This window comes from Saimiri boliviensis, chromosome 14, assembly GCF_048565385.1.
Source record: "Saimiri boliviensis isolate mSaiBol1 chromosome 14, mSaiBol1.pri, whole genome shotgun sequence".
Lineage (NCBI taxonomy): Eukaryota > Metazoa > Chordata > Mammalia > Primates > Cebidae > Saimiri > Saimiri boliviensis.
In genome coordinates, this window is record NC_133462.1 from 36,895,931 (window position 1) to 36,908,493 (window position 12,563).

Sequence of the window (12,563 nt, forward strand, 5' to 3'; positions counted from 1 at the left end):
GAAGTGGCATGATCTCAGCTCACTGCAACCTCCACCTCCCAGATTCAAGTGATCTTAGCCTCCCAAGTAACTGGGGTTAGAGGCATGTGCTACCACACCTGCTGGTTTTTATATTTTTAGTAGAGATGGGGTTTCACCATGTTGGCCAGACTGGTCTCAGACTCCTGACCTCAGGTGATTCACCCGCCTCAGCCTCCCAAAGTGCTGGGATTAGAGGTGTGAGCCACCATACCCAGCTCTTTATTTTTATTTTTATTTTTTTAAGACACAGTCTTGCTGTGTTGCCCTGGCTGGAGTACAGTGGTATGATCTTGGCTCACTGCAACCTCCATCTCCTGGGTTCAAGTGATTCTCCTGCTTCAGCCTCTTGAGTAGCTGGGATTATAGGTGTGCACCACTACACCCAGCTAACTTTTTTGTATTTTAGTAGAGGTGGGATTTTGTCATATTGCCCAGGCTGGTCTTGAATACCTGAGATCATCTGATTTTCCCACCTCGGCCTCCCAAAGGATTGGGATTACAGACACAAGCCACTGCGCCTGGCCCACGCAAGGAGAGGTTCTATTTCCTGGCCTTCTTTGGCGTTTGGCCCCTCAAATAACTGATGTGATATGGCTCAGCAAACTGGCAGCTGCTAACTGCCAACATTAGCAAGCTGGTTATTGACGAGAATAAAAATGCAAAGATGCTTAGTCCTCGGAACCTGGCTTCCTGCAATAACTTGGTAATGTTTAACTGCATCATTGCTGTGGGATTTCTGTTCATAGTGGCTTTTTGTTTGTTGTTAATGCTTTTTTTTTCTTTAAACAGCTGAACCTTCACCTAGCCCCAGGATTACAAGGCAAAGTACCAGGCAGACCACTATCACATCTCATTTCACAAAGGGGTCAGTATCCAACAAATTGGCAGCTGGCTTTTTTAGGGGCCAGCTGTTTTGGGATGGAACTGGTAGGGTGTCAGGTGGCAATTCTGTCTTCTGTGTTGATAGGTTTTTGTCTTGCAGTTCTGTTCACTAGACATTCATGAATAGCATTTCTGAAAACCTTACCTGCTTTTACTCACATAGGAAAGTTCAAATGTACACAAAATCATGAGTTTTGTATAATGAACCCTGAAATACCCATCATCTAAAGCCAACAGTTATTCACTTAACAGCCATTGTTTTATCTATGTCCCTGTGTTGTGTGTCCCCACCTGGATTACTTTGTCTATAAATATTTCAGTATATTTCTAGACAATGAGATATCTTTTGACAACTTTTTCTTACTCATATTTTACAATAATTGCTAACACTTAACAGTCTTTTTTTTTTTTTTTTGAGACAGGGTCTGGCTTGGTTAACGAGGCTGGAGTGCAGTGGCGTGATCTTGGCTCTTTGCAGCCTCTGCCAGGCTCAAGCGACCCTCTCACCTCAGCCTTGCAAGTAGATGGGACCACAGGCATGTGCCACCATGCCTGGCTAATTTTTTGTTTATTTTTGGTAGAGGCCGGGTTTCATCATGTTGCCCAGGCTAATCTTAAACTCCTGAGCTCAAGCACTTCTCCTGCCTCAGTGTGGCAAAGTGCTGGGATTACAGGTGTGAGCCACTATGCCCTTCACAGTCTTTTTTTTTTTTTTTTCGAGACTGAGTCTCACTTTGTCGCCCAGGCAGGAATGCAGCAGCACAATCTTGGTTCACTGCAACACAACCTCTGCCTCCTGGGTTCAAGCGATTCTCCATCCTCAGCTTCCTGAGCAGATGGGATTGCAGGTGCATGCCAACATGCCTCGCTATTTTTGTATTTTCAGTAGAGATGGGGTTTCACCATGTTGGGCAGGCTGGTCTTGAAATCCTGACCTCAGGTGATGTGTCCACCGTGGCCTCCCAAAGTGCTGGGAGGAATGAGCCACCACGCCCCATCAAAACAGTCTTTTTAACAAGACAAAGTATAATACTGTTCTGATGCCTTATAAAAATGTAATATCAAATATATAGTTGGTATTCACATTTCTTTGTGGTGAACAAGCTTTTGTGGCAAACCAACAGCGTTTAGTTGACTTGTTTCTTAAAGTTATAGATTCTTTCCCTCCTGTTTTCCTGTAAATTCCTTAATTCCTTCTCTTCTTGCTGTTTACTTGAAGAAATTCATTCATTTGGGGCCGGGCGTGGTGGCTCACGCCTGTAATCCTAGCACTTTGGGAGGCCGAGGTGGGTGGATCACCTGAGGTCGGGAGTTCAAGACCAGCCTGGCCATTATGGTGAAACCCCATCTTTAAAAAAAAAAAAAAATGTGCCGGGCGCGGTGGCTCAAGCCTGTAATCCCAGCACTTTGGGAGGCCGAGGCGGGTGGATCACGAGGTCAAGAGATCGAGACCATCCTGGTCAACATGGTGAAACCCCGTCTCTACTAAAAATACAAAAAATTAGCTGGGCATGGTGGCGCGTGCCTGTAATCCCAGCTACTTAGGAGGCTGAGGCAGGAGAATTGCCTGAACCCAGGAGGCGGAGATTGTGGTGAGCCGAGATTGCGCCATTGCACTCCAGCCTGGGTAACGAGCAAAAACTCCGTCTCAAAAAAAAAAAAAAAAAAAAATGCATTCATTTGTCCAATAGTTTTTAGATTGGGCTGATTGCATTCTGTGGTGTTCCACAGGTCCCTTTGTCTTATGCTCCCTATAAAGTGATAGATAGAACTACAGGCCTGATCACATTCCAGCTTTTTATTTTTTATGGCTTGCTTTTTTTTTTTTTTTTTTATTTTGGCGGGGGACAGAGTGTTGCACTGTTGCCCAGGCTGGAGTGCAGTGGCATGATCTTGGCTTACTGCAACCTCCACCTCCTGGGTTCAAGCAATTTTCCTGCCTCAGCCTCCTGAGTAGATGGGATTATAAGTGCCTGCCACCCTGGCTTACGTTTGTACTTTTGATAGAGACAGGGTTTTACCATGTTGGCCAGCCTGGTCTGAAACTCCTGAACTCAGGTGATCTGCCTGCCTTGGCCTCCCAGAGTGCTGGGAATACAGGTGTGAGCAACTGTGCCCGGTCTGAGGCTGATTTTATGGATGGTACTGTGTCCCTCCATCAGAGAGGTGTGTAATGCTTCTTCTCTGACACCAGCAGCTGTTGGTCAGTTACCAAACCCGTGATTTCTTAGGACTTGCAACATGGCAAGACAGCATTCTAAGCCCATTATTCAGAGAAACGTTAAATCTGAAGCCTTCTGCCAGGCGTGGTGGCTCACACCTGTAACCCAGCACTTTGGGAGGCAGAGGCAGATGGATCACCTGAGTCAGAAGTTCCAGACCAGTGTGACCAACATGGAGAAACTCTGTCTCTTACTAAAAATACAAAATTAGCTGAGAGTGGTGGCACGTCTGTAATCCCAGCTACTCTGAAGGCTGAGGCAGGAGAATCACTTGAACCTGGGAGGCGGAGGTTGCGGTGAGCCAAGATCACATCTTTGTACTCCAGCCTGGGCAACAAAACCGCAGCTGTGTCTTTAAAAAATAAAAAACAGGCCGGGCGTGGTGGCTGAAGCTTGTACTGTAATCCCAGCACTTTGGGAGGCCGAGGTGGGTGGATCACGAGGTCGACAGATCGAGACCATCCTGGTCAACATGGTGAAACACCATCTCTACTAAAAATACAAAAAAATTAGCTGGGCATGGTGGCACGTGCCTGTAATCCCAGCTACTCAGGAGGCTGAGGCAGGAGAATTGCCTGAACCCAGGAGGCGGAGGTTGCGGTGAGCCGAGATCGCTCCATTGCACTCCAGCCTGGGTAATGAGAGCGCAACTCCGTCTCAAAAAAAAAAAAAAAAAAAACAAACTGAAGCATCTTTCAACATCCTGGTGAACAAGGGCCCTTGCTGGGAGAGAAGGCATCCATGCCCTGAACTGTCCCTAAGGGAGTGCATTGAGGAAGGAGGCCTGTCAGTCACTACAGGCCCGCTGGAGGTCTAGGGTCTTGTTACACTAATGGTCGGCCTCACTGTGTGTGACAGCCCTGCCAAACGGAAACCTCAGGAAGAGTCTGAAAGAGCCAAATTGGACGAGTTCATCAAGGAAGAAGACAAAGACAAGGTAGGGCTGGAACTTACATTTCCTCACTCCAGCTGAACTTGGTGTATTTAATGATTGTGACCTCATATGTGGTCTGTTCAAGTAAAAACCCTGTCTAGTTCGAGCTCTCCAGAGAGATGGGACCAATCAAATGTATATGCGTGTATACAGATGGGTAGATATGTTTATACATATGCACGTGTACGTATGTACATATATATAATTTTATTTTTTTTTTGTGGGTACATAGTTGGAGTATATATGAGGAGAGACACGTATTTTGAGGAAGTGGCTCACAAGATTGTGAAAGCTGGTAGATTTGAAATCCGCGGGGCAAGGTAGAAGAAGCCCGGGGAGAATTGATGTCACAGCTCAAGTCTGAAGGCAGTCTTACATACATACGTGTTATATATATATGTATGTATATGTATTCTGACTTTTTTTTTTGAGACCAGATTTTGCTCTTATCACCCAGGCTGGAGTACAGTGGCATGATCATGGCTCACTGCAACCTCCACTTTTCAGGCTCAAGCAATTCTCTTGCCTCAGTCTCCCGAGTAGCTGGGATTACAGGCACCCACCACCACTCCAGTTAATATTTTGTATTTTAGTAGAGATGGGGTTTCACCATGTTGCCCAAGTTGGTCTCCATCTCCTGAGCTCAAGTGATCTGCCTACCTTGACCTTGTAAAGTGCTGGGATTACGGGCATGAGCCACTGTGCCTGGCCAGGTTTTTTTCTTTTAAGCTTTTTTTTGAGGTGGAGTCTCACTCTGTCGCTTAGGATGGAGTGCAATGGAACGATCTTGGCTCACTGCACCCTCCGCCTCCCAGGTTCAAGCGATTCTTCATCCTCAGCCCTTCTGAGTAGCTGGGACTGCAGGCATGTGCCACCAACCCAGCGAATTTTTATATTTTTAGTAGAGATAGGGTTTTACTGTGTTGGCCAGGTTGATCTCAAACTCCTGACATCAAGTGATCCACCCATCTCGGCCTCCCAGTGTGGGGATTACGGTTTTGTTTTTTTGTTTTTGAGACAGGTCTCATTCTGTCACCCAGGTTGGGTTGCAGTGGTGCAGTCATGGCTCGCTACAGCCTCAACCTCCTGGGCTCAAGCAATCCTCCCACCTCAGCCTCCCGAGCAGCTGGGACTACAGGTGCATGGCACTCAGCTAATTTTTTTATTTTTTGTAGATTTGGGGTTTCCCCATGTTATCCAGACTGGTCTTTAAATAGATAAACATTTCTGACACAAGATGGAGAATCTTTGATTCTCTTATGTCGTATCACTAGGCAAACTCCAGTGATGGGCAGTGTGCCTGCCTACTTCTCGGAACCGCCTTTGTTTTGGGATTGGTAGGGCATTAATACCAGAGTAAGAGTTTCTCAGGTCTTCTCCCCAAGACCCAAGCCCCCTCCTTTTCCACTCTTGTTGTAACTGTGTCAAATATGTTAATATTTCAATTCACATTGTGGTGGTTATCTTCCCTTGAAACCAGTATTCTTACCTTTTTTGTTCTTCTTCCCTTCCCTCCACACAGGATGAGAAGAGGCGTAGAGTTACATCCAAAGAACGGTAAGAATAGTTACTTTACCTTTTCTTTTTCTACGAGTTGTGTAATCTTGATCACAAAATTACTGTTTCAGAAAGTTTAAGGCTGGGCACAGTGGCTCATGCCTGGAATCCCTGCACTTTGGAGGGACTGAGGCAGGCTAATCATTTGAGGTCAGGAGTTTAAGATCAGCCTGACCAACGTAGTCTTTAGTAGAAACCCTGTCTCTACTAAAAATACAAAAATCAGCTGGGCGTGGTGGTGGGTGCCTGTAATCCCAGCTGCTCCAGAGGCTGAAGCAGGAGGACTGCTTGAACCCAGGAGGTAGAGGCTACAGTGATCCGAGATCATACCACTGCACTCCAGCCTGGGCGATAGAGCAAGACTCCGTCTCAAAAAAAAAGTTTAAAAAGACCTTTATCGTGAGTTTCCATGGCAACCATATCCTCATTAAGGACGTTGAATTTGGGGTCAGATCATTAGTGTTTAGACTGAATTTGGATTCTCCTCTTTTCTTGGAAGGAAAGAATTGAGGACGGCTGACATTGGAACCATATGTAAAAATTGTATCAATTACTGAATGTTAAATGAGTATGCTTCTGTTAGGGCTCCTGAGATAATGAAGGTTGCTTTTGGGGGTAGGAAAGAGGAGCTTTATAAGAACAGCTTCTGTGAGGAAGCTCTTGGCATTCACACTTGGGGTCTGTTTTGCTTGACAGAGTTGCTAGACCACTTCCTGCAGAAGAACCCGAAAGAGTAAAACCAGGAACATGCACTGAAAAGGAAGAAGAAAGACATGAAAAAGTAAAGCTCTCTCACCTCCAAGTTTGTTAATTCTCCTTTAATTCTATACCGTCCCAATTTATTTTCAGAACACAGGGACAGGGTGTGGGGAACATGGAGGAACAAGATGGCTTTTGCCAGTGATCGAAATGGCCTTGACTTTGGCTAAAACACTTTTCAAACTTGTTTTTTGGTGTTCTTCTACATGGAAGGTGGGTTATGAGGTTGTGATAGTGAGGACCTTTGCTACTTATTTGTGGTATTTATTTTATTTTCTGTGTGGCGGGGGAGGGGTTGTTTTTGAGATAGTCTCCAGCTCTGTCACCCAGGCTGGAGTGCAGAGGTGCAATCTCAGCTTACTGCAACCTCCATCTCCCAGTTTCAAGTGATTCTCATGTCCCAGCCTCCTGAGTAGCTGGAACTACAGGTGCCCACTGCGACGCCCAGTTTATTTTTGTATTTTTAGTATGGACGGGGATTCACCGTGTTGGTCAGGCTGGTCTCGAACTCCTGACCTCAAATTATCTACCTGCCTCAGCCACCAAAGTGCTGGGGTTACAGGCATGAGCCACCATACCGACCAGCCTTTGCTAGTTTATCAACTAGTCACAGAGCTTCAGTTTGTTACCTCGCCCACTTGCTTCTCTGGCTGACAAGATCTTTGTAAAGATCTAATTTTCAGACATAAGAGGTGCTAATTTTTTTTTTTTCTTTTTTGAGACGGAGTCTTGCTCTGTCGCCCAGGCTGGAGTGCAGTGGTGCGATCTCGGCTCACTGCAACCTCCGCCTCCTGGGTTTAAGTGAATCTTGACTCAGCCTCCTGAGTAGCTGGGATTTCAGGTGGCTGCCACCACACCTGACTAATTTTGTATTTTTAGTAGAGATGGGATTTCACCATTTTGGTCAGGCTGGTTTTTTATCAACTCCTGACTTGAGGTGATCCACCCACCTCGGCCTCCCAAAGTGCTGGGATTATAGGGATGAGCCACTGCACCCCACCTAAAACACTTGTCAAACTTGTTTTTTCGTCGTTTTCTACATGGAAGGTGGGTTATGAGGTTCGATAGTGAGGACCTTTGCTACTTATTTGTGATATTTTATTTTATGTTACTTTCTTTTTTTTTGAGACAGTCACCCACTCTGTCACTGTCACCGAGGCTGGAGTGCAGAGGTGCGATCTCGGTTCATTGCAACCTCCGCCTCCCAGGTTCAAGTGATTCTCGTGTCCCAGCCTTCCGGGTAGATAGGACTTAGGCACCTGCCACCACGTCTGGCTAATTTTTGTATTTTTAGTAGAGATGGAGTTTCACCACATTGGCCAGGCTGGTCTCAAACTCTTGACCTTGAATGATCTGTCTGCCTCAGCCATCAAAGTGCTGGCATTACAGGCATGAGCCACCACACTGGCCCACCTTTGCTGCTTAATCAACTAGTCAGAATTTCAGTCTGTCACCTCGCCCACTTGCTTCTCTGGCTGACGAGATCTTGGTGAAGATCTAACTTTCAGACGTAGGAGGTGCTAAAATTCTTTAGCATCATCCAGACATAAAATTGCATTTTCCTCTGTGAAGTCAGACCAGCTCTTTCCCCAGTCCCCCATCTTTTTTGTAAAATCTGAGCATCTAAGGTTCTATGCAATACAGATGTTGGATCCTGGTTTTTTTATTTTTTTTTTTAATAGCTAAGGGCTGGGCATGGTGGCTGATGCCTAAATCCTAGCACTTCGGGAGGCCAAGGTGGGTGGATCACTTGAGCTCAGAGTTCAGGACTAACCTGGACAATGTAGTGAGACCCTATCTCTACAAAAAATACAAAAATTAGCCTGGTGTCGTGGAGTGTGCAGCATGCAATGTGCCTGTAGTTCCAGCGTCTTGGGAGGCTAAGGCAGCAAGATCACTTGAGCTCAGGAGGTTGAGGATGCAGTGAGCCATTTTTGCCCTACTGCAATCCAGCCTGGGTGACAAAGGAAGACTGTCTCAAAAAAAAAAAAAATGACTAGAAGTTACCTTCGAGTGCCTTTCTTAGGAGGTTGGTAAAGGATAGCTGTCCATTGGGGAATCAACTAAGATAATGCAATTTTTTATTTTTATTTTTGGAGACAGTTTTGTTCTTGTTGCTCATGTTGGAGTGCAGTGGTGGGATCTCGGCTCACTGCAACCTCTGCCTCCCAAGTTAAAACTATTCTCCTGCCTCAGCCTCCCGAGTAGTTGGGAACACAGGAGCCTGCTACCACGCCTGACTTATTTTTATATTTTTAGTAGAGACGGGGTTTTGCCATGTTGGCTAGGCTGGTCTCAAACTCCTGACCTCAGGTTCAGGAGTTCACCCACCTTGGCCTCCCAGAGTCTAGGACTACAGGCGTGAGTCACCGCACCCAGCCGAGATTCGTCTTTCATTGATCACCTTTCCTACCCTGGTTCTAGTTAAATTAGACAGCAGTTGCAATCAGTACGTACCTGGAATTCATTTCAGAACAAGCAGTTCTAACGGGCTAGTTCAACCACCACCCTCCAAAGAAGGAACCTGGGGCAAGGTTGGAATCACTCACCTGTGGGCACGCTAGCAGGATCTCTTTCTGGCAGGAGGAAGGTTTGCAATGTGTGTCTTAATACCAGCAACCTTTGTGATCTGTTCCCAAATTACCACATGGAGACTTTCTGAGGGTCGGATTTGATTTGCCTGGTTCTTCTATGGCAAGATGTATCAAAAAAAAAAAAAAAAAAAAAGATGTATCTAGTTTTTTGTTGTTGTTTGTTTTTGAGACAGTCTTGCTTTGTCGCAAAGGTTACGAGTGCAGTGGTGCTATCTTGGCTCACTGCAGTTTCCACCTCCCAGGTTCATGTGATTCTCCTGCCTCAGCCACCTGAGTAACTGGGATTACAGGCGCTGCCATCACACCCAGCTAATTTTCGTATTTTGAATAGAGACAGGGTTTCACCATGTTGGCCAGGATTGTCTCGATCTCTTGACCTCATGATCCACCTGCCTCAGCCTCCCAAAGTGCTGGGATTCGAAGTGTGGGCCACCATGCTGGGCCATGTCTGGTTCTTTAAATGCAGCCTCAGGCTGGGTGTGGTGGCTCACACCTGTAATGCCAGCACTTTGGGAGACTGAAGTGAATAGATCACTTGAATTCAAGACTAGTCTGGCACCATCTCTACCACAAATAAAAAATAAGCTGGACATGGTGGTGTGCACCTGTAAACTTGGCTACTTGGGAGGCCGAGGCAGGAGAATTGCTTGAACCTAGGAGGTAGAGGTTATAGTGAGCCAAGATTGCACCACTGCCTCGGTGACAGAGCAAGGCTCCATCTCATAAATAAATAAATGAATAAATGCAGTCTCACTGGATGTGTTGTTGTGTCTCTGTTGGAGCTACTTTCCAGATTGGGCCATCGTACTTCATTTCTTTATATGGAAAGTAGAGATCTGTAATAAGGTTACTTTCTGTAAGGCCATCAACACTTACTGATGACAGGTGGCAGAAGAATTTTGAAGTAAAAATACTTAAATAGCAGTGTTGTAGTATCTCCTTTCTAAAAGTTTCATTTCCTATCTACTTACCCCACTGAAGAAGAAAAGTGCTATCTTGAACACCTGGGCACACGTGATCCTTCCACTTCAGCCTCCCAGAGTGCTGAGAGGACAGGTGTGAGCCGCTGTGCCTGGCCGGTAGACTGTCTTTAGTCCCACCAACTGTACTCTAGGATAAGTTCAGGTGTTTTATTTCCATAGGATGCTTTAATAGATCCAAACCAAATTAAAATTGTCTTTTTTCCCCCCAACTTAGGAAGACAAGAGACTCCGGAGTCAAACCAAAGAACTGTAAGTACAGCGAACCTGCCTTTGTGCTTTATGTTGTGAAACTGAATTGCTAGCATAAGTATTCTGGTAAAGTAACGTGTTGGTGTGGAACAGTGGGCACTAATTATACACCTCTTATTTGGGCAACTTCTACTTGTGAAAGGCGAGACTACCCTGCAGCGAAGGCTGAAGTTAGCTTCTTTAATTGTAACTTCATTTTGAGAAGGAATCTCCCTCTGTCACCCAGGCTGGTGTGCAGTGGCGTGATCTTGGCTCACTGCAACCTCTACCTCCTGGGCTCAAGCTATTCTCCTGTCTCAGCCTCCTAAGTTACTGGGACTACAGGCATATACCACCATACCCAGCTAATTTTTGTATTCAAAAATACAAAATACAGGCCGGGCGCGGTGGCTCAAGCCTGTAATCCCAGCACTTTGGGAGGCCGAGGCGGGTGGATCACGAGGTCAAGAGATCAAGACCATCCTGGTCAACAAGGTGAAACCCCGTCTCTACTAAAAATACAAAAAGTTAGCTGGGCATGGTGGTGCGTGCCTGTAATCCCAGCTACTCAGGAGGCTGAGACAGGAGAATTGCCTGAACCCAGGAGGCGGAGGTTGCGGTGAGCCGAGATCGCGCCATTGCACTCCAGCCTGGGTAACAAGAGCGAAACTCTGTCTCAAAAAAAAAAAGAAAAAAGAAAAGAAAATACAAAATACAATTTAAAAATAAAAAAAACGCAAATATTAAAAATATTAAATTAAAAAATAACCTTAAAAATAAAAGTACAAAAAAATTAGCTGGGCATGGTGGAGCATGCCTGTGGTCCCAGCTACTTGGGAGACTAAGGCAGGAGAATCGAACCTGGGAGGTGGAGATTGCAGTGAGCCGAGATCACACCACTGCACTCCAGCCTGGGTGACATAGTGAGACTCTTATCTCAAAAGAAGAAGAAACAATTAACTGAAGCAAATGTTGAGACTGACCCTGAATCCAGAGACAGCATTTTGCCATATTGGTCAGGCTGATCTTGAACTCCTGACCTCAGGTGACCCTCCCCCTTCAGCCTCCCAAACTGCTGGGATTACAGGGTGACTTTGTCTTCCACTTCTCCTCCTGACCCCTGGGCCCTCCTCAGGGTTGGTCACACAGTTGTGTGTCGTGTGGTAGTGAAAGGCTATCGAGTGAGCAGCTGTCAGTTACCTATTGCTCTGAAAATGCTATGTGACAAATGGCCCCAAGGCCAGAGGCCTAGAACAGTGTGCATTTGTCAACCTTGCCTGTCTACAGCTTGGTGGCTGTTGACTGATCTTGAGCTGGCTTAATGGGGACGGCTGGGCTGACCTACCTCTGCCTTCACTGCTTGGCCAGCCTGGATAGACCCTTGTGGCTGTGCAAGGGCGGGAGGGCAGAAGTGAAAGTAGCGCTTTTTCAAACGTTTGTTGAAAAAAAAATTGGGCCAGGTGCACTAGCTCACGCCTGTAATCCCAGTGGTTAGGGAGACTGAAGCAAGTGGATCACTTGAGGTCAGGAGTTCAAGATCAGCCTGGCCAACATGGTCTGTATCAAAAATACAAAAAAATTAGCCAGGCATGGTGGTGCATGGTCCCAGCTACTTGGGAGGCTGAGGCAGGAGAATCACTTGAACCAGGGAGGTGGAGATTGCAGTGAACTGAGATCATATCACTGCACTCCAGCCTGGGCGACAGAGCAAGACTCCATCTCAGGGAGAAAAAACAAAAAACAAAAAACAAAAAAAAAACAATTGGCCGAAGCAGATGTTGAGACTAAGCCTGAATCCAGAGGTGGGCAGAATACCCCACCTGAGCGGCAGGGCCATAGCAGAGGGAGAGGTGAAGACTCAGACCTGTGTGTAGTCAGCTGTCTACAGTCACTGACTGACAGATCGCCCATCAGCCCAGCTCTGCTAAACCTGGGCAGGCCAGTCATGAATCTTCCTCCACTGCAGGCTGGGTTCCCATCAGGCCACAGAAATCAGGGCATTCCCTTGTCTGTTTTTTGCATTAAGCCACTAGCATCTCAGATGACCAACATTTAGGTGGGGTGTTGATGGTGTTCCTGAGGACCGTGAGTCCTGAAGTAGTAGTAAATGCCCTCTGAGTTTCCTGCAGTGAAGAGAGGCCACCTGTCCTCTGAACCTGGAGGGGAGCCTCTGTCAGCCCTGGGAGCCTGTTGGTCCCGGTGCAGGGTCCCCGAGCTGACCAGCCTGTACGTGTGTCATTTTCTGTGACAGAACACCCAAACAAAAACTGAAGGAGGAGCTGGACAGAGAAGCCAGGGCAGGCATGTATGCTGATGTGGATGAAGATGGAGAGGAGAAAGTAAGGGCGGGATCTTTGTTTCTGAACTCCCCCTTATTCTTCTC

General features: G+C 46.4%; 1 protein-coding gene across 2 annotated transcripts in view; it reads left to right on the top strand.

The window, feature by feature from the left end:
- Positions 1 to 12,563, top strand: part of DNMT1 (DNA methyltransferase 1) — a 54,413-nt gene that overhangs the window by 12,020 nt on the left and 29,830 nt on the right. For both annotated transcript variants that reach the window (XM_003938944.4, XM_074384648.1), the window contains 6 exons: positions 811 to 886; positions 3,984 to 4,062; positions 5,582 to 5,616; positions 6,313 to 6,397; positions 10,167 to 10,201; positions 12,432 to 12,519. In XM_003938944.4, coding sequence (XP_003938993.3) covers positions 811 to 886; positions 3,984 to 4,062; positions 5,582 to 5,616; positions 6,313 to 6,397; positions 10,167 to 10,201; positions 12,432 to 12,519 — 398 coding nt within the window. The remainder of the gene's footprint in view (positions 1 to 810; positions 887 to 3,983; positions 4,063 to 5,581; positions 5,617 to 6,312; positions 6,398 to 10,166; positions 10,202 to 12,431; positions 12,520 to 12,563) is intronic.